General features: G+C 35.8%; 2 protein-coding genes across 2 annotated transcripts; one reads left to right on the top strand and one right to left on the bottom strand.

The window, feature by feature from the left end:
- Positions 1–7,773: 7,773 nt before the first annotated feature.
- Positions 7,774–12,419, top strand: LOC104226781 (peptidyl-prolyl cis-trans isomerase FKBP13, chloroplastic). Its single transcript, XM_009778842.2, has 5 exons — positions 7,774–8,219; positions 10,197–10,289; positions 10,543–10,603; positions 10,683–10,751; positions 12,099–12,419. The coding sequence occupies exons 1-5, from the start codon at positions 7,845–7,847 to the stop codon at positions 12,161–12,163; spliced, it is 663 nt and encodes a 220-aa protein (XP_009777144.1). The 5' UTR covers positions 7,774–7,844; the 3' UTR covers positions 12,164–12,419.
- Positions 12,420–19,830: 7,411 nt separating this feature from the next.
- Positions 19,831–22,077, bottom strand: LOC104226780 (zinc finger protein CONSTANS-LIKE 3-like). The gene is made up of 2 exons (XM_009778841.2): positions 21,294–22,077; positions 19,831–20,406 (listed from the first exon to the last, which is right to left on the bottom strand). Exons 1-2 carry the CDS (start codon positions 21,981–21,983, stop codon positions 20,086–20,088), a joined length of 1,011 nt encoding a protein of 336 aa, XP_009777143.1. The 5' UTR covers positions 21,984–22,077; the 3' UTR covers positions 19,831–20,085.
- Positions 22,078–27,813: the final 5,736 nt, after the last annotated feature.

Here is a 27,813-nt window from a genome sequence, read left to right as displayed (position 1 = left end):
CCTTTTACAAAATCTGGATGATGAAATGTTCGGGGTATTTTTAGGAAATCCAAAAATCGGTGTACAGTGACGGCCCTAGGTGCAATCAAGTATTTGAACCTTAGTGGAGCTTCATCACTTCCGATGTATCCCGCTATTTCTTCCAATTTCGGGGTGAGCTCAAAGTCTGAGAAATGAAATACATTGTGTGCCGAATCCCAGCAAGTGACCAACAATCTGATAACATCACCCCGAGGCTGGATGTCTAGTAAATCCGGGAGATCTTTCAGATACTTCTTTACTTTGTCTTGCCCTTCTTTGCCTAGGTCATTCCACCATAATCGCAACTCAAAAGGGATCTTGGTCATTATTTAAAAGGGTTTGTTTTGTATTGTGCTCATCCTGCACATTTATTAGGGTGGTTAAGAAAAAATGATTTGACTAAAAATGATTTGACTATATTTTAGAAAGAAAGATCCGATTTTCGAACACGGCCTTTCGGCACTTCGGGGATGAAGATTTTAAGGCTGTGAGGGTCAATCGATCAAAACTTTAAAAGATGATCGAAAGTGGTCGTTTATGCAAAGTCAGCCTTCCGCCGTCCCTTTCGGGAACATTCGGCTGTTTTTGACAACAACAGCATCACTTGATTTATTTATGACTCTTTTTTTCAGAATGGTGACCCGACATTGGGAACATGGCCTCGCAGACCCTCGGGGACGAGGATCCTAAGGCCATTGGGCGACTTGGTCAAAAATTTTAAAAAATGACCAAAAAATGGCTTTTTATGCAAAGTCAGCCTTCCGGCGTCCCTTTTTGGAACATTTGGCTATTCTTGACAAAACGGCATCACCCGACTCATAAATTAAAATTCTGACAGTTTGGCTATTTTTGAAAAAAGGGAGATTGGACCCGATGAGGTTTGCCTATGTATCTCACACCCTGTGAGAATCAAACCGGCGTAGTTCGGGCTTGATCAAGCGTAGAGTAAATAAACTAAACCCCTTCTGAATACAATCTTTTTTAGAAAGAAAAAAAAATATTTTTCTGGATTTTTATATATATTTTTTATTATTTTTGAAAAGAGATAAAGACTAAAGAAAAACTTTTTAGGGAAGTATTTGGACTATTAGTCTGAATTTATAAAAGAGACACTACAAAAGAAACAACATTTTTTTTGAATTTTTCCCTTTTTTACTTTTAAATAAATATATTTTTTTGATTTTGAAAGTGATTAAAGGAAAAAAAAATTATATGTTTTTTTTAATAATAAATCAAACTAAAAGACAAATTTTGTTTTCTTTTTTTAAAAAAAAAATTCCGGCGAGGTTTCGACACTACTTGGACATTGGTTTTATTTTTCCAAAAATAGGTAATTATCTCCCTACGCTGCTATTTTTCTTTCCTTTTTTTGAAATTTTTTCTTTTTTAGAAATCGGTCAGCATGCAGATCTGAAGCAAATAAATGCGCCAAACAAACGGGATGCAGCAGGATGGTCTTTTCATTTCAGGTTGCCTGTCCTAGACGGACCCAACCCCTGTGTTAAGTCCCCTATGTCAAATGCAACATGATGCAAATAAGCGTTCCTACTAGGGATCCGGCATGAGGTTTCGTTATACTAGGTTTATAACCTGGGCATATGTTCTAGACTGTGTACCCGAGCGGACAACTCGAGTCGAGGAGGGGGCAACTTACCGGGAACCAACAGGCCATCCGGCTTCGTAACTTGTCCGAGCCTCTTTTTTATTTCAGGGTATTGACACTAACAGAATAGGGAGTCTCAACCAGTAAGCACATCCCCGGAGGTGAAGAGAGAAGGGTTTCGGCACAGTTTATATACAGTTCAGATAATATCAAAGCGGTAAAAGACAACATTTAGCACGTTATGCCAAAACATGTAATAAAGATCAGATAATAAAGCCAAATATAACAATTATTCTAAGCTCGAATTCTTGAACCCTGAACCAGTGGTTCTGGGTTACTAGTCCCCAGTAGAGTCGCCAGAGCTGTCACACCTCCTTTTTGCGCGCCCGCCCCGAAGGGTTAAATGCGCGAGGGGAGTTTTTCCAATTTAAGTGACAATATTCGAAATGAGATTATTTATTTAATTCAGAGTCGCCACTTGGGAAAGGTTTGGCTTTTGGTGTCCCAAGTCACCGGTTTATCTTGAATCCCAAATCGAGGAAAATATTCGACTTTCCAAATGAAGTCTGCGAACAAGAAATTCTAAGTAAGGAATTCTGTTGACCCGAGGGAAGGTGTTAGGCACCCCCCGAATCCCGTGGTTCTAGCAAGGTCGCTTAAATTGTTATAATGGCTAAATATCTAATTTTAATACATGTTATGACTTATGTGCTTTCATTAAGTTTAGACCGCTTTTATTATTATTATTTTTTATGGAATTGCAACGTCGTGGAAATGTATCTCGAACCACGTCACAATCAATGCACCCGTGGTTGTTAATACACTCCGACTCCATTGAAATTTGGATTTGGGTCACATAAATGCGCACCCGAATTTAAGAAAGTAATTATTATTAAAACGCGCCTAAAGAGACTATCACGTTATTATTTTTGGGGAGGGTCATGAAATTCGCTAAATGACCCATCCCGGATTCTAAGTATTTAATATATACATTTATGAGGGCCCCGCAGTTTGTGCATCTCATTTGGCGAGGCTCGTCTCATTTTATGAAACGGGCAAACCTACAATGACTACATCTTTATTATGTTCGTCTCTAAGAAATGGAAGAAAGAAAATACATTCTAATTGAATTGCATGCTTGGCCAACTCCGGATTCTTGTTTGATTATCTGATTAGTTGTTTATGAGGCGGGAATTGTTTCGTACCTTATTTCATGGGTGAACATGTTGTTAATTTGCTAAAGGAGATTGCATGCAAGATTAATAAAAATGCTAAACTTACACTAAATGTTCTTCAAGTTTGAATTTAAACTAACTTATTTGGGCTTGATTAATGGAATCAACTACTTATTAGAAGATACTACTAATTGGATTCGAAAATGCCTAATGGAATCCGGACGTGACAGAGTTAAATTAAATGATTAAAAGCTATATTGCGTTTGTCCAGGTTAGTAGCAATCTAACTTATACATACAGAATATAACTAAAAATGAAGTCTAGTTATCGATATACCAACTACTAGTGCATTCCACGAATTACATAATTGCATCATACGTACAACTAAACAAGCTAAACCATTGTAAACCACAATAATTAAACAAACTAAGTTTTCAATTAGGTACGAAACTACCTGCTGTATTTTCCTATTGAGTTACAACCTAAAGATTTGCACAAATCTACTAACACTTTATAAGACTATAGGTACAACACCAAATGACTGAAAAATTCTTCGCGTCTTTCATTTCATACTCATTGTTACTGTTACATCAGTGTGAGATTCAAAATGTGTACCTGGATGCTGAAATGAAAAGAAGAAGAAGAAGAAAAAGGTAGAGAAGTCAGCAGCAGTAGCAAAGGATAGCAACAACAAACAACAAATGCAGCAGCAGTGGCACCCCCAGACAGAATAAACTAGTAGTAGCTCAATGAAACAGTACCCAGTGTCCAAGTAAAAGACTCAACAAAGCCCCAGTTGAGACCCAGGAAACTCTGATGTTAATCAACATGTAATAGATGAATCGGACACAATAATAGAACACAGTTTCTGATTTTCAGACACTCAAAGGAAAGAAACCCAAGATTCGAATAGAACAAAGCAGTTGATGCTGGTTTCAAACAGAAAAAGTGAATCAAGGTAGAATTTTCAGCTTCTTCTTTTGTTCTCAAATCTCTTTTGGTCCCAAACCCCTTTTTCTTTTCAGTTTTTCTCTTTTCTTTCTTTCTGAACTCTCCATTGTCTGATTGATGTCCTCCCCCCTTAACTAATGGAAACCCTTCTGTTTTTATAGCCTCTATCAGCCCATTCAAACAGCCTGTTTAACAAACTGAACCCCCTCTCATGTTCTCCTCCTGCTTTTCCACTCAAAAGATTAAAATAAAAGTATTCCCCATGAGATTCCCCTGACAGACCCTTTCTTTACTGCTAAAGTGGCCTGTCCCTTATTCTAATTAGCAAATATTGGCAGCCTGAATATGCCCTGATAGCACATGCTGTCAAATTTGCTCTAATTCAATAAAGAAACTATAATGCGCATGCTGCCCAAGAGTGCACATGCCATCAATTCAGACTCAACCCTGAACTGCAGCTATAACTCAATCCTTAAATGACTCTTGGTTAAACTAATCAGACCATGAGCAGTTAAAATCAATTCTTAGCTAACTCAAACAATGGCTTAGTAAAATTAAAAAGCATTAGTCAGATTACTGTCATCCCAAGCTGAAACTAATTGACGACATACGTCGAATCGACTACGCGAATTACAACACATACAATCAATAGCTAATGATCAGAATCGAACAGTATTGAACAGGGGGTTCAGATTGCACTGTCAAAACAAGAATGACCCTGGGAACTAATTAATCGATCTAAATTCATTTCAATCGATTCACTATCAAACACATACACTCATCAATGAATAGCAAAAGGGATTCGACCAAATAAAGGGTCCGGGCAAGATGGACAGAACAGTCGACACAAAAATTCAAAATAAATCAACTAAACATTTGGACATATGAACAGACATTTAACTATAACAAAACAACAAAATGAACTGACAAGGAAAAGAAAAGCAGAAATACCTTAAAGGTTTGAAAAAATCAGAAGACCCTGTCTCAGATTTCGAATCAAAACTTCTTTTGGGGTTGAACAGACTTTAATCGCTTCGATTAAGGTCCATTAGACCCTAATCTTCTCGTTCAAATGGACAAAAACTCGGACTCAGGACTTCTAGGGTTCCTAGGGCGGATTTGGGATTCAGGTTTTCCTGGTTGGATTCGGACCAAACCAAGCCTGGTTTGGTCACGAGGGAGGTCAGGGGAGTACCTGGCATGGATTTGGGGGGGTTTGGTGTAGGTCGAGGTTTGGTTCGAATCTTCAAATGAAGATTCGAGAATCTAGGGATTGATTCGAACTAAACGGTTGGTGGATTTGGATTCAGGGTGGTTGAGTGGTCTTAGGGTGTTAAAATGGTGGCCGGCGACGTTGATGCCGCCGGGTTTCAAACGGGAGGGGACTAAGGCGGCTAGGGTTTCGTGGGGTTTGGGTCTGGTGAGGGAGACGACTCAAGGGAGGGGGTGTTCGGATGGGGGCGTGGGGTAAGGTTTTGGGCTTATATAGTTAGTGAGTAATTAGATCCTGGCCGTTGGATGAAGTGAGATTGAGGGCCAGGATCGTTTAACTAATGAGGAACGGTGTCGTTCCAACTGAACGGGGTTGGGTTGGTTCGGGGTTGAACGGGTCGGGTTTAAACAATGGGTATGGATATGGGATCTTGGCCGTTGATCATTCTGAGATCAACGGCCCAGATCAAATATGATTGGAACGACGTCGTTTGGGTGCCCCCGAGGCCAACCAAACTGGACCGGGCAAAGGCAATGTTTTTGGGCCTGATTTTGGGTCCAATTTAGTGGCCCAATTCCGATTTTAAACTCATTTCTTCTTTCTTCTTTTTATTTTGATTTAAATGAAATTCCTAACTAAAAAATGTAAAATCAAAAAATACAAAAATCACACAAATATTAATTAATATTCAAACAACAACTATCACTCATATTAAACATATATTATTGTATTTTGTTTTGACAAAACCAAACAAATCACAGACAAAACTACAGCTAACTGCCAAAACTGCCACGTAAAATTCAAAAAATTGTACAACAAAACCATTTGTTTTATTTTTTGATTTCTTTTGAAGTAATTTCCGTGAAGCAAAAATCACGTGCTCACAGGGGGCACGACGCCTGCCCTCGAGAATATCGGGGCCATGACCCCAAGATCGGTCCAAACCCTAGAAAACTTCAGAGAGCACTATCGGGCAATCGAACATGATTAACGGAAGGCCGTAATATCTGTGACCAGTCGGGTATCACAATGTGGATATCGACACGTACCGGCGGGAATCCAGTGATTAGTTAAACGACAGATTTTTACCTTTTATGGAATTATACCTAGAGTAGCACTCCCCTACTATATAAAGGGGGTCTGACTATTCATTAAAAATATTGTAATATGTGTACCAAAGCAATATACTATTATTTTTCTGTTATTCAAAGCTCTTACGTTGTCGATCAGTATTTCGTTAATATAAGCCCGGGATCGAAGACGGATACCTCATTGAGGTTGCCCTCGAGTCTAGAATCATCCCCCTTATTTTCAAGCGGTTTGATAATTTATTACATCTATTATTTGTTTATTCTAGCAATCTTTACCGTTTGTATTGAATAAATCCATGTATCCTTAAACTTACTTACAAATTTAATTGTTATCCATTTTTTTAGGGTAAACAGATATCTCGGGATTTCCCATCTCTTCAGTGATTCCTAGACGAACTAATCGCGGAGGTCCTGTCACAAGTTCCTCCATAAGCATTTCAGTATCTATCTCAAAGCTGACAATCACTTCCTTAACTTGCTTTAATGAACTTATAATGTTCTTTCTCACGGTGGAAGTAGGAATAATGGAAGAAGGAAAGTGGAGAAAATTCTGAGGTTTTTCCTTTTCCTTAACACTAAATTCCACCAAACATTGGCAAGTGTCAACGTTTAGAATTGAAAATCAAACCAAACTAATCCGTTTGGTTTGGCTTGTTTTAAGTGCTTTTAAGCCAAAATTGCTTTTGAGTCATTTTGTAGTGTTTGGATAAAGTAAAAAAGTACTTTTAAGCACTTGTTTTTAGGTTAAAATAACAAAAACAAACCAAAAGCCAAAAGTTAGGATTCCTAACTTTTGACTTAAAAACTATTTTGGCTTAAAAGTCACTTAAAACAAGTCCATCCAAACGAGCTCTAAGCTTAAATACTTTTCAATTCTTAGATGATTTGGTTCAATCTTTTTGTTTTTATGAGTACCTTAATGGACAAAATGAGTTAATTCAAACAAACAAAATGAGTTACTTATTCAAACAAGGAAAAGACGAAATAGAAAAAGAAAAACAAGAAAACGCAAAAGGAATTAGTGATGTAAGTGGAGTCTCTCACATAATAGCTTTGGCTTTCATTCCAATTTTGCTTTACTTTAGCCTAACGTTTTAATTTATGTGACAATATTTGATTAATATATAATTAAAAATAAATTAAAATTTTAAATTTGTGATATAAAATAAATCACATATATTTATATGATTATTAATTATTTTATTAAAAGTAAAATAAAATTTTTAGAGTTAATAGCATTTTTTATCCCTCAACTGTGGTAAATTCTATTTTGGTCCTTGTGATAACTAACCAAGTGTATTAAAACCTCTAAGTTAACTAAAACTTGTGTTTTTGTGCGTTTAGGTAAGAAATATGTTATATATACTATCAATAAAACTATATTAGACACAAATATTTAGTAACAATATAAATCTAATTAAACTGTGCAATGGCTGATAATTCAGTAAATTTATGAATAGTTGCAAGTAGAAGGATTAAAAATGAACCAAAATTTAATTAGTTAAAGGTTCAATGTGCTTAATCAAATATCACAATGATTAAAATAGAGTTTATCAGTAATTGGGGACCAAAAGTGCTGTTATACCTAAATTATTTCTAAATATAAAAGGTGTTGTTTTACTGAACAAATTAAAAATGCAATGTGTCACATTAAATGAATGAGATAATTAAAAAAAAAATAGAAAAGGGGAGACAAATATCAAACAGATAGAGACTACAAAACTTGGCTAAAACCCACGCACCTGTGCATAGCTTCTCTTATCCGTTCAAAAACTCTGTAGTCAGTGGAAATGAATTCAGTTCCCTTTTCCATTGGAACATACATTCCTACAAAGCACAATAACACACTCAAATCTCCATTACTCTGTAACAAAAATTCTCAAACAAACGACTCAATTTCACTATCTTCATCTGTGAATAAACTCAAAGAGAAAAGTCAATTGCCTACTTTATTCAAAAGGAGAGAAGCTCTTAGTACACTTGGGTTGAGTATTGCTGCAACTGTTCTTGAGGCACTTTTGCAGCCACAGTCAAATATTGAAGCATTTGCTGAAGAAGAAGCTACAGCTACTGGATGTGAATTTACAGTTACTCCTTCTGGTCTTGCTTACTGTGATAAAGTTGTGGGTTATGGCCCTGAAGCTGTTAAAGGGCAGTTAATTAAGGTTTTTCTCTTTAAACTTCTATTTGATTTCATTATTTGCTTTTAATTTGTATCTTATAGTTATTAGATTAGAGCCAAAAAAAAGTTACTCACACCTAGTGTTTATTTCCAACTAAGTTAATTTAACTAAAAGGTGCATTGACCACAAATTGATGCGTTAATTAACCAAGTACTTGCATTAAGAAGCAATTTGTGTTTGGTTAATTAATCTGAAAAGCACTTTTGAGCAACAGTTAGTGTTTGGTCAAACTTTTAAAAAATATTTCTAATAGCCTGTTTGGCCAAACTTTTTTGGGTCAAAAGTGTTTTTTTCAGTCAAAAGTGTTTTTTTTTAAAAATTGAGGTGTTTGGCCAAGCATTTTTGAGAAAAATATACTTAGAACCAGTTTTAAAAGCTCGGTCAAACACTAATTACTGCTCAAAAGTGTTTTTCAAATTAATTAGCCAAACACAAACTGGTTATCACCAAAAGCACTTTTCAAAATAAGTTAATTTTAGAAGCTTGGCCAAACAGGCTATTAAACGCATTTTTCTCAAAAATGCTTTTGGGGAGAAGTTGCTTTTTTCTACACTGCTTCTACTTCTCCTCAAAAGCACGTTTTTTCTTCCAAAAGTGTGGCCAAATACTTTAACTTTGAAAAAAAATACTTTTTTTTTTTAACTTTTAGGTTTGGAAAAGCTTGGCCAATCAGGCTATAAAAAAGTGCTTTTGTTTCCTCTCTTTTCTTAAAGCAAGTACCAAGAGTTGCTGCAATTTGCTATATTACTTGAAAAAAAGTATGGTTAGGTATTATGCATCAACAGGGACGGAGCTAGATTATTAGATAGTTTTTGTTTAGACCTTGTACTTGCATTAGAAAATTCATTAAATATGTATAACTATTTAATTGCTAACCCAGAAACCAAGACGAGCTACAAGTTCGATGGTATGTTCAGAATCCATAAACTTCAAATTCTGACTTCGTCTCTGTGTATCAAAGGGGTGTCTTCAACTGAAGCATTTAATTTGAACTGAAATACCATTCGGATCATTGATGGGAGTGGAAGGGGGATAGCTAGAAAGAGAAAGTTGAGGTATAAGTTTCTATATAATTGTAAATGTGACAAGGGAAAGATTTGACGTGTAGAACTTCCAAAAATGGAATAGAATTAGTAAAATTGGATAAAAAACTTTTAGTTAGGAGATGATGAAAAGTTTTGCAAGTCATACAGGATTACTAAGTTTATGTGATTTCTCATACTCTCTTTATGCATTAAATATATATCCTTATTCTCAGTTAAGAGTTATTGAAAGCCAGAGTTCCAAAATTTGTCCTAAGAATCTATTTATGATTTATTTCAGGATTTTCCCTCTTTTGGTGTAAATAGTAGAGGTACATATATAAGAAGAAAAAAGGGTTTCTTAACTCATATTTGATCCTAGGTTTGACAATGGCCATTGACATGAGAACTTCAATAACCTAGGCCCTTAATGCAAGCTCGTTAAATTGTGCATATCATCTCATTTAAGACTTAAAATGCTAGATAAGAGATAGCTTTATGTAGTTATATCAGCTTTCAACATCGGGAAGATTGATTCCTGAAGTTGTTCCCACAAATTTGGTTCAATGGTAAGAGTGTAGTATGTGATACGTAGGTTAGGCTCACATCACGAGTTTGAGCCTTGTTGCGAACAAAAGCCTGCTATTTAAGTGAAGGTTAGACGGCTGGTCCAGTATTCATAGAGCTCCGAACCTTGGGTCAACTAGCCTTTAGTGATTTCTCGGTCATCAAGAAAAAGATTGAACCCAAAATTAAGTTATACTAGCTTTATAAGGGTAATTGAGGGTGAAAGTTGAAACCTGAAATGAATTTAATGGTTTTGGAAGATGTTCTCCGTTTATCTGGGGAGACTAGACATCTCAGCTCTCACCTAATTTTTCTTCTGGGCTATAATGAGTTGTATCAGATTACTGATATGTTATATTATGTTATGCAGGCACATTATGTGGGCAAACTGGAAAATGGGAACGTCTTCGATAGCAGCTACAACCGTGGAAAGCCTCTTACATTTCGTGTTGGTGTTGGCGAGGTTTGTTATTTTTCTATAGCAGTACTATCAGCTCTGGGAAATTTCTTCACCGTTTACTTTTCCCCTTATGAAAAAACAAAATGGCGTAGAAATTTCCATCAGCTCTAGGTGCAATCTTGTAGCCTGATACAACAAGATGAACAAGCCACAAGCTTCAGTAAAATATGAAGTGAAACTTTTCTCTACTATGTGAAATTTACAATGTCTAATAATAGATGATAGACTCATTTTTGCTGCTTATTTCCTCTTATAGGTTATTAAAGGTTGGGATCAGGGAATTTTAGGAGGTGATGGTTTTCCCCCAATGCTAACTGGTAGGAGCACATTTCATAGTTCAAATTCTATTATACTTTGAAATTAAAAGTAAATACTATCTCATCACTCAAATTTCAGGAGGAAAGCGTAAACTGAAGATTCCTCCAGAACTTGGATATGGAATGAGAGGAGCTGGCTGCAGAGGAGGTAAGCAAACATATCGAACAATACCAGTTGCATACTCCCGGGGCCGGCCTAAGGGCCAAGCAAGTAAAGCACTTGCTTAGGGCCCCTTATTTGTAGGGGCCCCAAAATTTTCTACAGTTAATGTATTTTGTCCCTTTTTTTAATAATATAAAGTATTTGAAAAGAAAAAAAATGCAAGTTTCAAGGAAAAGAGGCCGTTGGAGAACAATTGGAAAAAGGAATATATTTTTGCGATGAAAATTTTTAGAAGATAATGTACCCAGCCTAACTCTTAAACCGTTATCACAAACGCGTTGGGAAAGTCGCATTGAAAGTATTAAAGCAATACGATTTCAAACTCCACAAATAAAAAATGCTTTATTGAAATTAGTAGAGGCTAGTGAGTATCCTAAAACTAAAAGTGAAGCTAGTTGTTTAGCAACTTGTGAGCTTGAAAATTTTGAATTTTTACTAGGTATGACTATTTGGTATGATATACTATTTGCAGTTAATTCAGTTAGCAAACATTTACAATCAAAAGATATGCATATTGATGTTGGCATAGATTAACTTAGTGGTTTGATTTCTTTTTAAAAAAAATATAGAGAAGAAGGATTTGCAACTACCATGATTTCTGCTAAGGAAATTGCCTCAGCGGAAAGAAGTTTTTCAAAATTAAAACTAATAAAATCTTACTTAAGATCAATAATGTCTCAAGAGAGATTAAATGGATTAGCTATATTATCAATTGAAAAAGAATTATTAGAAGAAACCGATTATAAACAAATTATTAATAATTTTGCATCTCAAAAAGCTAGAAAAATAAATTTCAAATAAAATTATGAGTTTTCTTCTGCAACAAAAATTTAAGGGCCCCTCAATGAAGTTCGGCTTTAGGCCACAAATATCATTGAGCCGCCCCTGCATGCTCCCCTTGTCCCATTTTATGTGACGGCGTTTTGACTTTGCATGGAGTTCAAGAAACAAAGGATAGACATTTAGCACATAAGTTAAATTATCCATAGTACTAAAATTGTTCTCCATGTTCTTTCATATTATCTCTCCTCGTAAAAAAAAAGTGAACTGTTATATTAAGCTGAACATAGCTAGCTAGTCATTTCATCAAGGGTAAAATGAGAATGATAAGATTATAGAGTTTTCAAATATATATATATATATATTTTTGGTTTCCCACCCGGTGTCCGGTACCCGCATTGGAGCCCGACTATATCCGGAGTTTTCAAATATATATAAATGCGATAGTTTTTCTTGGGACAGACTAAAAAGGAAAAGCGTACCGCATAAAATGAGATGGATGGAGTTTTGGTAGGTTTAAATTTGCCTAACTACCTCGTATTGGTGGTTTAGGTACATGCATTATTCCTCCAAATTCAGTTCTATTGTTCGATGTGGAGTTCGTTGGCAAGGCTTAGGTTTCAGCAACAGAAGTATATATATAGTTTGTTAAAAGGAGCTATATTCATAAAATGATTCTTATTTGCAGCCAATTTGTGAGGGACAATTGTTAGATTAATTAGTTCATAAGAGGGTAAGCATTTTTGTAATTTGCAATGGAAAAAATACTGTCTGTTAATACTTGAGATCATCTCAGGAATTACAGAATGCATACCATATGGTGTTTGTGAATTCAATTTTACATTTACTAAAGCGATTATTTTGAAGTCTCCATTTTTGTAGTGCTTTTGATGTTTTAGTTTCCTCTAGCTGTTGCCTTACATATTAAAAGGGATTTTTGTCCTTTTTTCTTGAGCCGAGGGTCTATCGCAAACAGCTTCTCTAACTCTCTAGGTAGGGGTAAGGTCTGCTACACACTACAGTCCCCATATCTCACTCGTGGGATTATACAGGGTATGTTGTTGTTGTTGGATTTTTGTCCTTTTTACTAAGCAAGAACTTAGAAATTAGGCAAGAATAAAGAAACAGAAAGTTTTCACACTACTAATTATACTCCAGAATACTCGAACTAGAAAGGTCATAGATCATACTAAGTTGAAATTTAAATGTATAACTCATTCCACTTGCCTACTAACTTGAAACTCAGACTACTATGATTTACTTTCCTAAATTATAAAGTTGCAAATTGAAATACAGTATAACATCAGAACTGACATGTGATCATATTTTATCTCAACCATTACAATTATATAATTTTTGACCTAATTTTGAAATGTTACTCTACAATGAACCTCTTCTTTTTTTTCGTGAAGTAATTTTCGAGGGAAAGGCGAATATGGAGAGTCTCGGATACTTACTGTAAGTAGAAGAAAGGAAAAACTCTTCTAACGGACGATAGTAGGTTAGTTATCATTCACACCAGATTACCAACAACTAATGTTTATCTCACGACTCAATTTTCCCTTCGTTGGGTTTCGTGACGGCACCTAGTCTTAAGGACTAGGTAAGTCTAATATTTACAGAAGAACAACAATAATGAATAACATCTTAAAATTCTACTGGAATGAATCCTTTATACAATGAACATATCCCCAAAGCCCGGTAGTATAAGTCATAAGTTCTACAGAGTTAGCTACCACTTATAAATATAACTGTTTGGAAAAGAATGAAAACAATTGAATACAAGTAAGGAGGTGACTCCGAAGCCTGCGAACGCAGCAGCATGTTTACCTTGTGTCTCCTCAGCAATGATCCGCACAGCTACTAACGATCGATACTTGGATCTGCACAATAAAAATGTACAGAAGAGTGGCATGAGCACACCACAGCGGTGCCCAGTAAGTATCAAGACTAACCTCGATGGAGTAGTGACGAGGAACAGTCAAGACACCTACCGATCCAATAAACTGTACAAATATAAGCATAAGAACAACAGAACATGATGTATATATAAAGACTACACGAAATGGCTAACAATACTTCAATCACAATAAGGGAAGAAAACAACAAGTAACAACAGAAATACCAAAATAATGACATAGAAGAGCGAGCGAAATCACAAACCCAAATCCTAAATCACAAATACAGTAAAGGTAAGCCATAACCCAGGCCCTACGACAGTGTTCACATCAGGTCTTAGCCAACAAACTCCACGAAATATCGAATCTCGGACAAATTGCAACTCACGGGTCCCAATACCTGAACCCTAATACTTGGCATCCTGTGCCCTCATCACATCTCATGGTTACGCTGACAACTCACTTGCTAACTAGAGCTACTCTCGCATATGTGACAAGTAAACGAGGGTGTACATCTATACTCAGCAATATCAGAAGAACTTCATATCCAATGGGAGTGTTCGACTACATGTATGCTTGTGCAAATGCTCTAACATAGTTTTTACAAGCTAATAAGCATAAGGAAAAGAACGGACAACACGTAAGATGTTTCTCACAACTTCCACGAGATAAAACTCATACATTTAAGCGTACCACAACACAATATCTCACAGCAAGCGGGTCCCAATACCTGAAGCCTAATACTTGGCATCCTGTGCCGTCATCACACCTCATGGTTACGCTGACAACTCACTTGCTAGCTAGAGCTACTCTCGTATATGTGACAAGTAAACGAGGGTGTACATCTGTACTCAGCAATATCAGAAGAACTTCATATCCAATGGGAGTGTTCGACTACGTGTATGCTTGTGCAAGTGCTCTAACATAGTTTCTACCAGCTAATAAGCATAAGGAAAAGAACGGACAACACGTAAGATGTTTCTCACAACTTCCACGAGATAAAACTCATACAGGTAAGCGTACCACAACACAATATCTAACAGTAAGAATGCCCCAGGCCATCACAAATCATCACAATCAATCCCTGACATAGCCCACTTTGTCTCGCCATGTGTGCAATAATAATATAGTGATTTCCCCCTTTGTTTCGCCATACGTGCATCATAATGTTCCCACCTTGTCTCGCCATATGCACAACCCACATTTAAGCATATATACATATCCTTCCTTGTCACGCCGCATGTGCAATATATCAATAGTAGCAATAGCATGGCAGAAACCTCGTGCAACCCCACAACAACAACCGCACGGCAGAAACCTCGTGCACCACCACAACAAGTACAATAGCAACAATTACAATATATACAAGAACACGACAAGTAAATCAACTCAAGAACTTTCGATCACAAGGAGACGGTAAAACTAGCTCACAAGGAATAACCACAATAGAGAGTACTAAGCGTAATAAGAACAACTCAACAAGGGAAAAAAATAATATGAACCAACGATCCCACAATATGTAGTTCAACAACAAGGAAGCTAACACAGATAAAATAATTTCAAATAAGGAATTGTCAACTAAATATAGGATATCTAAACTTCTTTTAAGGTTGGGCAAATTACGAAGAATATACAAAAATTTCAATTAAGGATGAGCAGCGGGAAGATAATCACAACCTTAATTAAGACTAAACAATTACAGGAGAGATAATAATGATTTCCAATAAAGACAAGCAGTTATGAAAGATAGCATGACAATAGAAGAGGTAAAAATCTTCAATTAAGCAAAGTAAGAGTCAAATAGGCAATAAGAATGAATCATAAAACAATTAATTCAAATTAAAGCGTGAAGAGGTGAAACTAGTAAATGAAAAACTCAATCACATCAAGAATAACTTCATACTCAGTGAATATAAGGGCCTAAGAATTCTAAAAGGCCAACTTTCCACAAATAATTCCGAATACGCACTTGTCACCTCGCGTACACGGACTACAATCAACATAGAAGACTCAAATTTTAAGGGGAAGTCCCCAGTCCCCACAAGGTTAGGCAAGATACTTGCTTCAAAGACGACAAATCGATACTCAAAAATGCACTTCTCAGGTGAAAAGACCTCCGGCTCAAATCTAACCAAATTAACTTCAAAGCACAAACAAAACGCATAAGAAACTATTTCGGATCATAAAGTCTCAATCTTTAACAAAATCCAAAAAATCGGTCCAAACGTCGACCCTAGGACCCACACCTCGGAACCCAATAAATTTTACAAAAACCGAATACCCATTCCGATACGAGTTCAACCATATAAAATTTATCAAATTCCGATACTATTTGGTCCCTCAAATCACGATTTTTCATTTTAGAAATTTTCTTCAAAAACCAACTCTTTCCCCAACCCAAAACACAATTTAAATGATAAAAAATGGATAAAATCATGGAATATGTTTGATTCTAGGTGAAGAAAACTTATCCAATCGATTTGTGTGAAAACCCCTCAAAGAATCGCTCAAAACCGAGCTCCACAAGTCAAGTCATGATGAAAATGGTGTAACCCTCGATTTTGGAATATATTCTGCCCGCCCAGATATTTGTTCATCGCGAACGTGGAGGGAGAAAAAAAATGAAGCCTGCCCAGGTTGCTCATCGCGAACGCGACAATGCGTCCGCGAACGCAACAATACGTCCGCGAACGCGAAGAAGGAAAGTCTGATGGCCCAAAGACTGCTCTTCGCGAACGCGTGAAATAATACGCGAACACGAAGGGTGGGATGACATAACTACGCGAACGCGATGAAGGAAGAGACAGAGCTTCGCAAATGCGAAGAAGGAAAATTGAGGTGACCAACAGAGACACTTCGCGAACGCGGAAGGGGCTTCGTGGACGCGAAAGAGGATATCAGACACCAGAAAACAACAGTTCAAAAACAAGGAAAAATGACTCGTAGCCCACCCGGAACACACCCGAGGCCCCCAGGACCCCGTCTAAACACACAAACAAGTCATATAACCTAACACGGACTCGCTCGAGGTCTCAAATCATATCAAACAACGCTGAAACGACGAATCACACCATGAATTGAACTTAGGAACTTTCAAACCTTCAAACTTCCAAAACACGCGCCGAAACCTATCAAATCAATCGGAATGACGCCAAATTTTGCAGACAAGTCCAAAATGACATAACGGAGCTGCTCCAACTCTCGGAATTGCATTCCGACCCCGATATCACAAAAGTCAACCATGGGTCAAACTTCTCCATTTTCCAAACTTCAACTTTTTCCAACTTTCACCGAAACGCCTCAAATTATTCTATGGACCTCCAAATCCGAATCCGAATACACGCCTACGTCCAAAATCACCATACGAAGCTGTTGAGATCACCCACAACCCATTTCGGGGCCGTTTACTCAAAAGTCCAATTCCGATCAAATTCGCACCGTTTAAGTTTCCAAAACAAGAATCCTTCTTTCAATTCGACTCTGAATCCCCCGGTAACTGAATTCAACCATGCACGCAAGTCGATACACATAATACGAAGTTGCTCCAGACCTTACGCCGCTAAACGAAGCTTAAATTCTCAAAATGACCAGACGAGTCATTACAGTTTATCATGATATTTACCTGTAATTACCTAATAAGATACTTCTTTGTGTAAATAATTTATTATTACATGTTCAATGTATACAACTTAACTAAACTCACAATGTTTTTCCCTTTCAATGCTTTTTGATCTTTCATCTACTTCATCTGCTTACCCACATTACATGGGCAAAATGAGGGTACAATTTGAATAGCGAGGATACATACAATTGAGTTTGTTAGGACATTGAATTTTAGTTATCATATGGTTAAATTGAAAAATGAGGGTACAATCTGGTTATATAATTTGGTTACACGAAATTGCACGGTTGACTTGTAATCTTATAAAATTTTCTATTCGTTGTGATATCAGTAATCAGACTCACAGATCAAAGGCTACGAACACAACTCAACAACAACAACGAGAAGAACGACCTAGTGAAATCCTACGAGTGAGGTCTAGGAAAGGTAGTGTGTACGCAGACCTTACCCCTACTCCGAGGGGGTAAAGAGGCTATTCCGAATAGACCCTCGGCTCAAGAAGACGAAAAGACGACGAAAAGAGATAATAGATCAGTACCATCAATAAAAACCATAGAAAACACAATTGCATCACAAGAACCGGAAAATAGATGAAAAGCAAAACAATAACTAGTAGATAAATCCCGACACTAAGAGAGACGAAAGAGTGGTGTGAACTCAACATTAACCACTAGAAGTCTAAGAGTAAATTCTAACAGGCTAGCCAGACACTGGAGCACCGTAGAGATATGCACAACTACCCCCTATCATACAACTTTAATACTTGACCTCCATAATTTTCTGTCTAGGGCCATATCCTCGGTAATCTGAAGCCACACCACTTGAAAATAATTTTCAAATATAATTTTCACTTCAAATTTTGTTTCACGTTTTTTCGAAATTTCACAATTCTTATGGAAAAGCTCACTTAAACAATTAGAATTTAGAACTTATCTACCAACAAGAATAAAATATACACCATCTTATAGTAGTTCTCACTCTACTTGGTAGGTTTAATATATGAGAAAATCTATTCCACCAATAAGCTTTCAGATTTTGATATTAAAGTTGGACCCATGTTTTGATTATTATACTTTATTTTCCTCTCACTTTGTTTTCTTCTTTTTAGTGTGTAGTTTGTTGATATGGACTAATTCAGTAGGTAAACCGTGTGAGGGTGCGACTTCTAACATCATCATGATGTTGACTAAAGTGAATTTTCTGTCCACAACAAATAAAAGAGAAATGAAAAACAATTAAGTAAAAGAAAAGTAGTATTTTCCTAATTATTGTGTCTAAGGAAAATGTAAAAACACCATTAAAAGTCATAAAATGTTATTTTAGCATCTGAAACATTTTCACCATTTGAGAATTAGAATGTGAAGAGAACAAAAGAGGAGGAGATCTATGGTAAGTAATTTTTTTTAAATCCAAACGGCCTAAATCTACTGTCTTTTCTGAGAGAATAATCTTTTGTGTATACTTACAATTTGAATAGAAAAAAATACACATATAAAGATCTTGTGTTAATTTACATATCTCATGTGTTATTTTTTTACCGATCTCACAAAAAATATCATATAACTAAAATATCATATATAATGGATTACAAAATCAACTCTCCGCTATTTTCCTTCATATTTGATCGATACATTAATTTCCCTAAGGCTACTCTTCTGGTACATTCTAAATTTAGGTGCCTTACCGTTTTCCCAGCATTGAATGCAGAGAGTATTCAAACTGCAGACATTGGCATTGATTGTGCTGATTTTATTTTGTATATTTATTTTTTGCGTCAATAATCACAAAATTTACAACAATAACAACAAATTTATTGCATTCTCACAAGTAGAGTCTGGGGAATATATTGTAGAGATAGACATTATTCCTATCTTTATGAAGGTAGAGAAGTTGTTTACGATAGACTCTCGGCTAAAGAAACACTAAACAAGAAGCGACCAACAGTAGCAACACAGGAAAAACAAAGATACTATGTGTACCAAAGATCTAAAAATGAGAAATAGAAGAATACTACTAACAATACTGGTAAGAATGACACAATATGGAATAACAAAGGTCAAGGAATACAAAAATATAAGAATAATACTAATACTACGGGTACGATTAACTCTCGACCACCTATCAACCTATAATCTTAATTTTCGACATCCACACCTACCTATCGAGGGTCATGTCCTCGGTAAGCTGAAGCAATGACATATCATGCCTAATCACCTCTACCCAATTCTTTTTTGGCCTACCTCTGCCCTTCCTCAGACCCGCCATGGTCAATCTCTCACACCTCTTAACCGGGCATCAATATCTCTCCTCATCACGTGCACGAACCATCTCAGCCTCGATTCTCGCAAATTATCTTCCACAGGGGCCACTCTCAGCTTGTCCCTAATAACTTCATTCCTAATCTTATCTTTCCTGGTATGCCCACACATCCACCTCAACATCATCATTTCGACTACTCTGATCTTTTGGACATGGAATTTCTTGACTGACCAACAGTCAGCACCATACAACATAGTCGATCGAACTACCACTCTATAGAACTTGCCCCTTAAGTCTTGGTGGTACATTCTTATCACACAAAACACCAGATGCGAGTTTCCATTTGATCCACAAAATTTAAAATACTAATTTTTACATCATTTGAAAACGATTTAGTTCGACAAAATTAATCATCATCAGTAATAGATTAGTCTAACATGGTAAATCAACTAACTTATTGCTGATTAATTTACAAAATCTTCCATCTGCAAACATAAGCAAAAGATTAAAGTAAAATAAAAGGTTTTTCATACCATGATTAGTAATTCCGTGGAGCTAAATTTTCTTCCAAAAAAGAAAAGCTCATTACATTACAAAACACAAAAAAGATAGAAAGGGAAATTCTACCATTCAGACATAAAATCACAACAAAATTAATATGTACACATAATTACGATCCTCCTTAGCCAAAACAACATGAAAAGCACAATATTTTTTTTTCATTTTCTTTTCAGTTAAAACTAGTATTGCTACATAATTATTAAAACGACGGAACGACGCCGTATGAAGCGTCGGACGAGGCGATGAGGGAGTCTACTTCGTTCTCTGTACGTTTGGCAAATCTTCCTTTGATTCTGGGTCGAGTTTCAGCATACGCCTTTCTAGAAGCATATCGTATCGTCTTCTCGAACTTTCTGTTCTTCCTTTTCTCTCTGTACCTTAAGACTCTTGCTTCTCTGTCTAAGTTTGAAAGTGGATTTGGTAGGCCACCAGTGGAGGAGTTTCTCACAAATGTGTTTGATACATCTGCCATTGTGTTATGGTCAGGCACAACTCCTACTTCCATAGATGATGAAGAGACCTGTTAAGATTGCCATGACATTTATGTGAGAAACAAGAAGTTCGTTTAACTTTCATACACTGACAGTGACAATAATATTAAAGAAAGGACCATGTATAAAATTTAACTACAAACATTTTCTTAACTTTCTGTGAATTTTGCTTCTCTTATGATTTTTGCTACTTCGGTTAGTTTAGTGATTGGTACCATCTAAGAGTATTAGTCCTGTCAATCGGTGACAAACAAAAAGAGGAGTTGGACTAAGATACAAGCAGGGGCGGAGGTAGCATATAAGCTACCGATTCGGCAAAACCTAGCTAGTAACTTTTAGCTTGGACCTTATATATGTGTTAATAAATCTACTGAATATATACAAATGTTAATTTCCAAACCAATAACTTAAATAGTCAGTGCATTTAGTGTCATTTTGAACCCATAAACGTCAAATCCTCCGGCAAGCCTTGCAGAATTGCGACAAACTAATTCACTCGTAGAGTGCATTATATAGTAGTTTTGTAGTTAAGATTTCACCTCTTCTTTTCTTTAATAAAGCCAAATATACTGATCACACCAAACATAGATTCTTACTAAATAGGGCGGTAGAGTTAAAGTCTCACTACTAGCTTTTAGTCTTGATTAAGTACTTAGCTGTCACAAATGAATGTTACACTAAACCATTAGTATTTAGTCATTTCATTAAAGCTATCCGCCATTTTTTCAGGACTCTACAGTATTATGTTGTGTGTTACTTTCCTTTGAGTATTAGTTTTGAAATCATTTTTACCCAAGTTTCCAATTAATATTTTTCATAAATAGTATGTGATGGTATTTTATGTAATTTAATTGGGTAAAATATCTAGAGTACAGTACTGTATAGAATTAAGGTGAAAAGGAGAAGAAAGACATACACTTTGGCTAATGGATTGAGAACTGAAGTTGTACATGAAAGGTTTAGATCCAGATAAGTCCATTTCATAAGTCGGGTATCCATTAACAACTGGACCTTGCAAATGGATCTCGTTTTTGTTCTGTACATGAGGCACAACACAATCATCCTTATATTCCTGAACATGAAGTTGAATATCAGTACACGATTTCTGATCCGTTATCATATCCATTTCCGCATACGGATCCACATCGCTAAATAAATACTCGGTCGATTTATACTCAATTCCTTGCGCATTATTGTTCGGCGTTTGTAGTAGCCACGACTCCGCCTCCACTTCTTCCTCGGTCTCGGGATGCGGAGGATTAATTTCGTCTGCACCACGAGACTTGGCGGAGGCAGAGTCGTAGAAGGGCACTATAGGGAACCGCTCGTGGCGCCGAGCTAGAGGGTTCGCCGAGTGAATATCCTGGTCGCAAGTGACGCAGAGTGCAGCGGCGTCCGCCTTGCACGTGACGCTCGCCGGCGCGTGCTCACACACTTCGCATACCCACACGCGCGCGTGCCTCGACGCGAGCTTATTCGCCGCGTGAATTTTGGAGTCGCAGGATAAGCACAGGAACGCCATGTCTGCCTTGCAGAACACCGTCGCCGCCGTCGCTTTGCACGAGTCGCACCGCTTCGCCGTCGCACTCCAGCTCTCCGCCACCATTGTTGTTGGTTAGTTGCTTGATACTTTTTCTCTCTCTAAAAAACTTTCTCTCACTGAAATTGCAATAATGGAAACTCGTTTTAGCTTTGTGACTGTTTAGTTGCTTTATTCAGACGAAGTTATCTAAAAAGGGACAGAGGAAATCTGAGATGTGACGAATGAGCGGATGACAAGTGGACTGGTCTTAGCCAAATAAGTTGGAATTAATTAATGTTAGAAAAAGATGAAGTTGTCGTTTATGATAAGATAGGTTGTCATTTTGAGAAAGGTGGACCACTACGTAGAAAAGAGCCGTGTGCGATTTCAACTTTTAAGCAAAGGTGTTGGTGGGGTAGCTAAGGACATGTTTGGCATTTTATAATGTTAGGGGTGGGTAGTTGTTTAACTCAAATCATAATAGTATTTGCTACGTTTAGTACAACAACAACGGTCCAGTGTAATGTCATTAGTGGAGTTTAGGGAGCAGACCTTAACTCTATTCTGAGGGATAGAGAAGTTGTTTTCAGGAGACCCCGAGAAGGTAACAAGAGACGATATATTAATACTATCAATAGAATCATAATAAAATAACAGCAATATAAATAAAACACGAAATAGATGGAAAGTACTCAATAACCAGTAGGTAATATTTGCTACGTTTAGTGACTATTAAAACGAAAATATGTATATATTTATAATATAAGGATAACACAAAATGTGTGCGAACACATTTGTCACTTACGATTGTTATAAATATTGAAAGATACGGTAATAAAAGTATTACATGAGCATGTGCCTGGCAGGGGTGAACCTTCCCAAAAACAGGTGTTTGGGGCCCATTTTTGATACACTTAATAGGCTATATAGAAGTTTAAGAAATTGAAAAAAATTTGATTTCTTTCTTTAACAAATATATAGAAGAAGGATTTGCAATTGTTATGATTTCTACTAAAGAAATTATATTTGAAATGATCAAGCCCGAATTTCGTAAGAAACGTGTGATATATAGGAAAAAAATAATTGATGAGAATGTTGAAAATTAAATCTCAACATCTCTCAAAGAGTCTTTTAAGAGTGGATTACTTTTTATACATAGTAAACAAAACTATTTTTTCACTTCAAAATAAATTTGAACAATTCGAAGCATATGAAAATAATTTTGATTTTCTATTTAGCGGTAAAAAACTGAGATCACTAGATGATGGAAATTTAAAAAAAAAATTGTCGTAATATTGAATGTTTCTTAAACCATAATAATCAATCCGATATTGATTGTTTATATTTATTTTCTGAATTAAAAGTGTTAAAGAAAAATATAAAAGATAACAATTTAATTGATATACTCTATCAACTATGAAGATTTGATTCTTTTTCAAATGCCTATATTTCTTATAGAATAATATTAATAACTCATGTTACCATTGTTTCAGGGATTTAAAAGTAAAATTGATAAAATCTTGTCTAAGACCAATAATATCTCATCAGGGGTTAAATGAAGTTTTTTTACCATTGTTCCAGGGAAAGAAGTTTTTCCAAAAGTAAAATTGATAAAATCTTGTCTAAGACCAATAATATCTCATGAGGGGTTAAATGGATTGACTATATTGTAAATTGAGAAAGACTTATTAGGAGAAATTGATTATAAGAAAATCATTAATAGCTTTGCATATAAAAAAAACTAAGAAAATAGATTTTAAATAAAAATAATAATTGTTTTCTAAAAAATATAAGGCCCCTTATAAAGTTTATGTCACAAAATTCGTTGGGCCCCCTAGTTCTTAGATACCCAAAATTAATTATGTCAATTTGCTAGACATATATATCAAATCAAACTCACAGTAGTTGATTTTTGCCTTTTGGTACTTCATTTTTTTCTAATTACAATGATTATTACATGTATGTCAACGTGAAGTTTTCTATTATTATACTGAAATTAAACTTTTTGTACTACCTATCACATGGTTGAGCTAATCAATTTAATGTCTACATATGGTCCGACATAAGACTTAAGCGTGATATTCTGAGGTGGAGTCTGAATTTAAAGATTATGAGTTTACAATTTTAATTCTTTTAAGTTATTGTGTTTTAAATTTATAATTTATATATATTTAATAAATTTCTTAAGACAATTATAGAACTTGAACGAACGTTATTGATTTTGCTAAATACATAACTCACATGCTAGCTTCGCCCTTGATGATATTATACATTCCATTTTTCTTTTGAAAATAAAATTACGTAAAAGAAAAAGACATTTAGTTTTCCCACCTTATATATAACTGAATTATTAATTTTAATATCTCACTGAAATTCATTGTTGAACCCAATTAATTTTTTTTGGATGTGTAAGAACATAGATAATTTCACTAATTATCTACTCCAAATAAAAAATCGTTATGAACTTGCCCAAATCCAATGAATAAACCCAATTGCTACGTATGGAATAATGTAAAGTTAGGTAGCCAAACTTTAGGCAAGAAAAGGGGAAAAAAGAAAGAAGAGAGAAATAGAAACAATAATTGAAATATAAGAATTGGTCTTTGCAAAAAATGATAGTTATACAAAAAAAAGTGTGATTTTGAAATTTGAACAATAAAACTCCAAAGGTATCCACAATCATCAAAATAAGAATAATCTTTAACAACTTTATTTTTTTGGTGACCTTAACACATTAGCAGGCCGTATACAGAATTTTCCGTAAACGGTATCGATATTATAAAAGGAAAACAAAATTATTAGTATCACATCTTTAGGTAATAGATAGCCTTGACCCATTGGTCAAATATTGTTTTAAGAAACAAGTTGTGGGTTCGATGCTACATAACGACAATTTTTAGCCACAAATGTCATATTTGCCAAAAACATGTTTAGTGTGAAGTTCGAACCTGCAACCTCGGCCAACAAAATCATGCGCCGAACTAACGCTCCAAGCGACTCTTGACGTTAAGGGTTGTCATTTTCTTTCTATGTATAAGTATATGCACAATAAAGTTCACATTTGTTGATTCTCCTAAGAAAGTCTCCATATATTTATACATTATTTCTGCGTCTGTGTCATTATAAGTTTTTATAAAGTCCGCCACTACTATTTCTTTCCATAGGTCTTACCGAGTTCCACATTTGTGGGTCATGAGCTGTTATAATTAGTATTTTACCCTTACTTCCTCCTTCTTGTAACCTTATAGGTGGGTATATATATATGTGTGTGTGTGTATATTAAAATTGTCCGACGAAGCGGTGTCACGTGATACCCCTTAGTTTAGTTCAAGGTGGGTCTGTCCCTGCACATTAGTACCCATGTATCTTCCCGGAGACAGAGACAGAATTTAATGTTTATGGGTTCTAAACTTGATATTGAACCCATAGCTAGTCATAGTTATTAGAATCACAATTAAATATCTATATATATTTAGTGGATTATCTAATACAAATCAGAGTCTAAAAAAGTTACTGGATTTGTCCAAACATATAACTGATACTCTCCCTCTGCCTCTGTCTTCCCCTGTGTGAGATTCTCGGTATCACTTGCGAGTTTGCGTTATATTAACCTCTTCCAAACAAACTAAAAATATAATTTTAAATAATTTTATGCTGATTACATAGACAGACCCTTAAACTTGTCCCTTTTTCACCTAGACACTTAAACTCAGCTCATGACATATTAAACACTCAATCTCTATTTGAATCGAGTCTATTAGGCACAATAGCTGACATGGAACAAAAGGTGAATCTCACCTATTTTGATCGCATGCACGTTAAAAAAAGAGAGCTAAAATGCTCTTCTTCTTAGGGGTGGGCATTCGGTCGGTTCGGTTTGGTTTGAAGAAATTCGGTTCGGTTAATCGGTTTTCGGTTTTGTAAAAGTAGTAACTGAAACCGAACTAAAATAAGTTCGGTTCAGTTCGGTTTTTCTAATTTCAGTTCGGTTATTTCGGTTCGGTATTCGGTTTGAATATTATCATATCGGACTCCTTCTATGTAATAATACGACCGGTGAATTTGTTGATTTTTCTCAAAACTTCGAAATTGTTGGAAATATTGTGTTTATAGAAAAAAATAGATTAAACTTTGCACACTATTATGGATTATAAAATTCAAACATAGTGTAAATTACAACTCTGTGTGAAATTCTCCCGGTATCTATCACATATGCTATGGAAGTTTTAATAGAGGGAAAGTCTTTAAGATTAGAAAGTTGATAGACTTACTTAATTGGGTTGATTCTTTGATAGATTAGACCTAATAGTATTAATTTATTACCTATGGGCTTAGCCTATATATAACTTAAATAACATATATACTAATAATTCGGTTTTTCGGTTAACCGAATTAAAAAACTTAATAACCGAAAACCGAACCGAAAAACTGAAATTTTAAAATTTTAAACCGAAACCGACCGAACAAACCGAATAACCGAAACCGAAATAAAAAAAAATTCAGTTCGGTCGGTTTTTTCGGTTCCGACCGAAATATGCCCACCCCTACTTCTTCTTTCACATTAAAGCTGTATACAGGTAAAATCAGGGCTATTGAGCACCCTGATTCAGTGAGGCAAATAAAGCCTAGACATGACTATATGGGATCGGAGTCGAAGTGGGAAACTTCTCATACTAAGGCTCGAACAGAGTGCTCGTCACCGGGCCCTATAAGACAACAACCCTGAATCTGGTACGAGCCCCATGACCTCGGAAAGCTCTACAAATAGTTGCACACGACTAACAGAAGGCCGTGGCGTCCGCACCCAAACTTATATTACGGCGCAGATCTCGGCCCGTATCGGCAGCGGATCAGTGATCAACAAAAAAGAAGATTTTTACCTTTCTTAGAATTGTACTAAGGGTGAAACTCTCCTACTATATAAAGGGGATGAATTTTATTTAATACAAGAACGGTAACACGCATATCAAGACAATACAAACTAATTTCTCTGCTTTCTAGTTATAGAAAGGTTCTTATTTTGATCATAACTCTTCATATACATTTGACTCTGAACCGAGGGTAGAACAACTGTTAAGCTTAGATTCGAGCCTAGATCCAACGTCACAACTGGTTTGGTTATTTATTTCCTTTTTAGTTCTCTTATTTAACATTCTTGACCATTTGTGTTAAATCAATCTACATATCTTTAAAATCCGTTATAAATTTAATTGTTATCCATTTTAAAGGTAAACTGTTTGGCGCCCACCATGGGGATAAGAATAATAGTGGTGGTTTGATACAAATTTCCATAACACGCTCTATTTTATACTTGTTCTTTAAGATTTTAATTTCAGTTCAGCTTAAAAATGCTAAACTCTCAGTCTGCTCATTGAATGTCGATGTTGAATCTAGCCACCATGGCAAAAACAGCAATATGGTGCCTAGCAATAAGGTGCCTGTTGTCGCACCTCCTTTTTCTGCCGCGCCCGCGGGGCGCGTGGGGAGTTTTCTCCAATTGAAGGACAGTCGAAACGGGATTTGTTTATTTGTTTTAGAGTCGCCACCTGGGAATTTTAAGGCGTCCCAAGTCACCAATTATAATCCCTGAATCGAGGAGAATATGACTCTGTTTATTATTCTGCGAACCAGAAATCCTGAGTAAGGAATTCTGTTAATTCGGAAGAAGGTGTTAGGCATTTCCGAATTCCGTGGTTCTAGCACGGTCGCTTAACTGTTTTTATTATTGGCTTAATTATCTTGATTTTTATTAAATACTTTTATTTACATGATTTTTCTACCGCTTTTACTTATTGTGGTTAAGAACCCTTCTTTGAATCGAATTACGCGTACGTATATTCGTGTTATAAATTTAAAAAATGCGGAATTGCGTCACGCGTACGTGTACACAATAACTTCGGATAATATATTTATT

Source organism: Nicotiana sylvestris, chromosome 12, assembly GCF_000393655.2.
Source record: "Nicotiana sylvestris chromosome 12, ASM39365v2, whole genome shotgun sequence".
Classification (NCBI taxonomy): domain Eukaryota; kingdom Viridiplantae; phylum Streptophyta; class Magnoliopsida; order Solanales; family Solanaceae; genus Nicotiana; species Nicotiana sylvestris.
The sequence above is the reverse complement of the archived record's forward strand: the minus strand, read 5'-3'. Positions and strand labels throughout refer to the sequence as shown.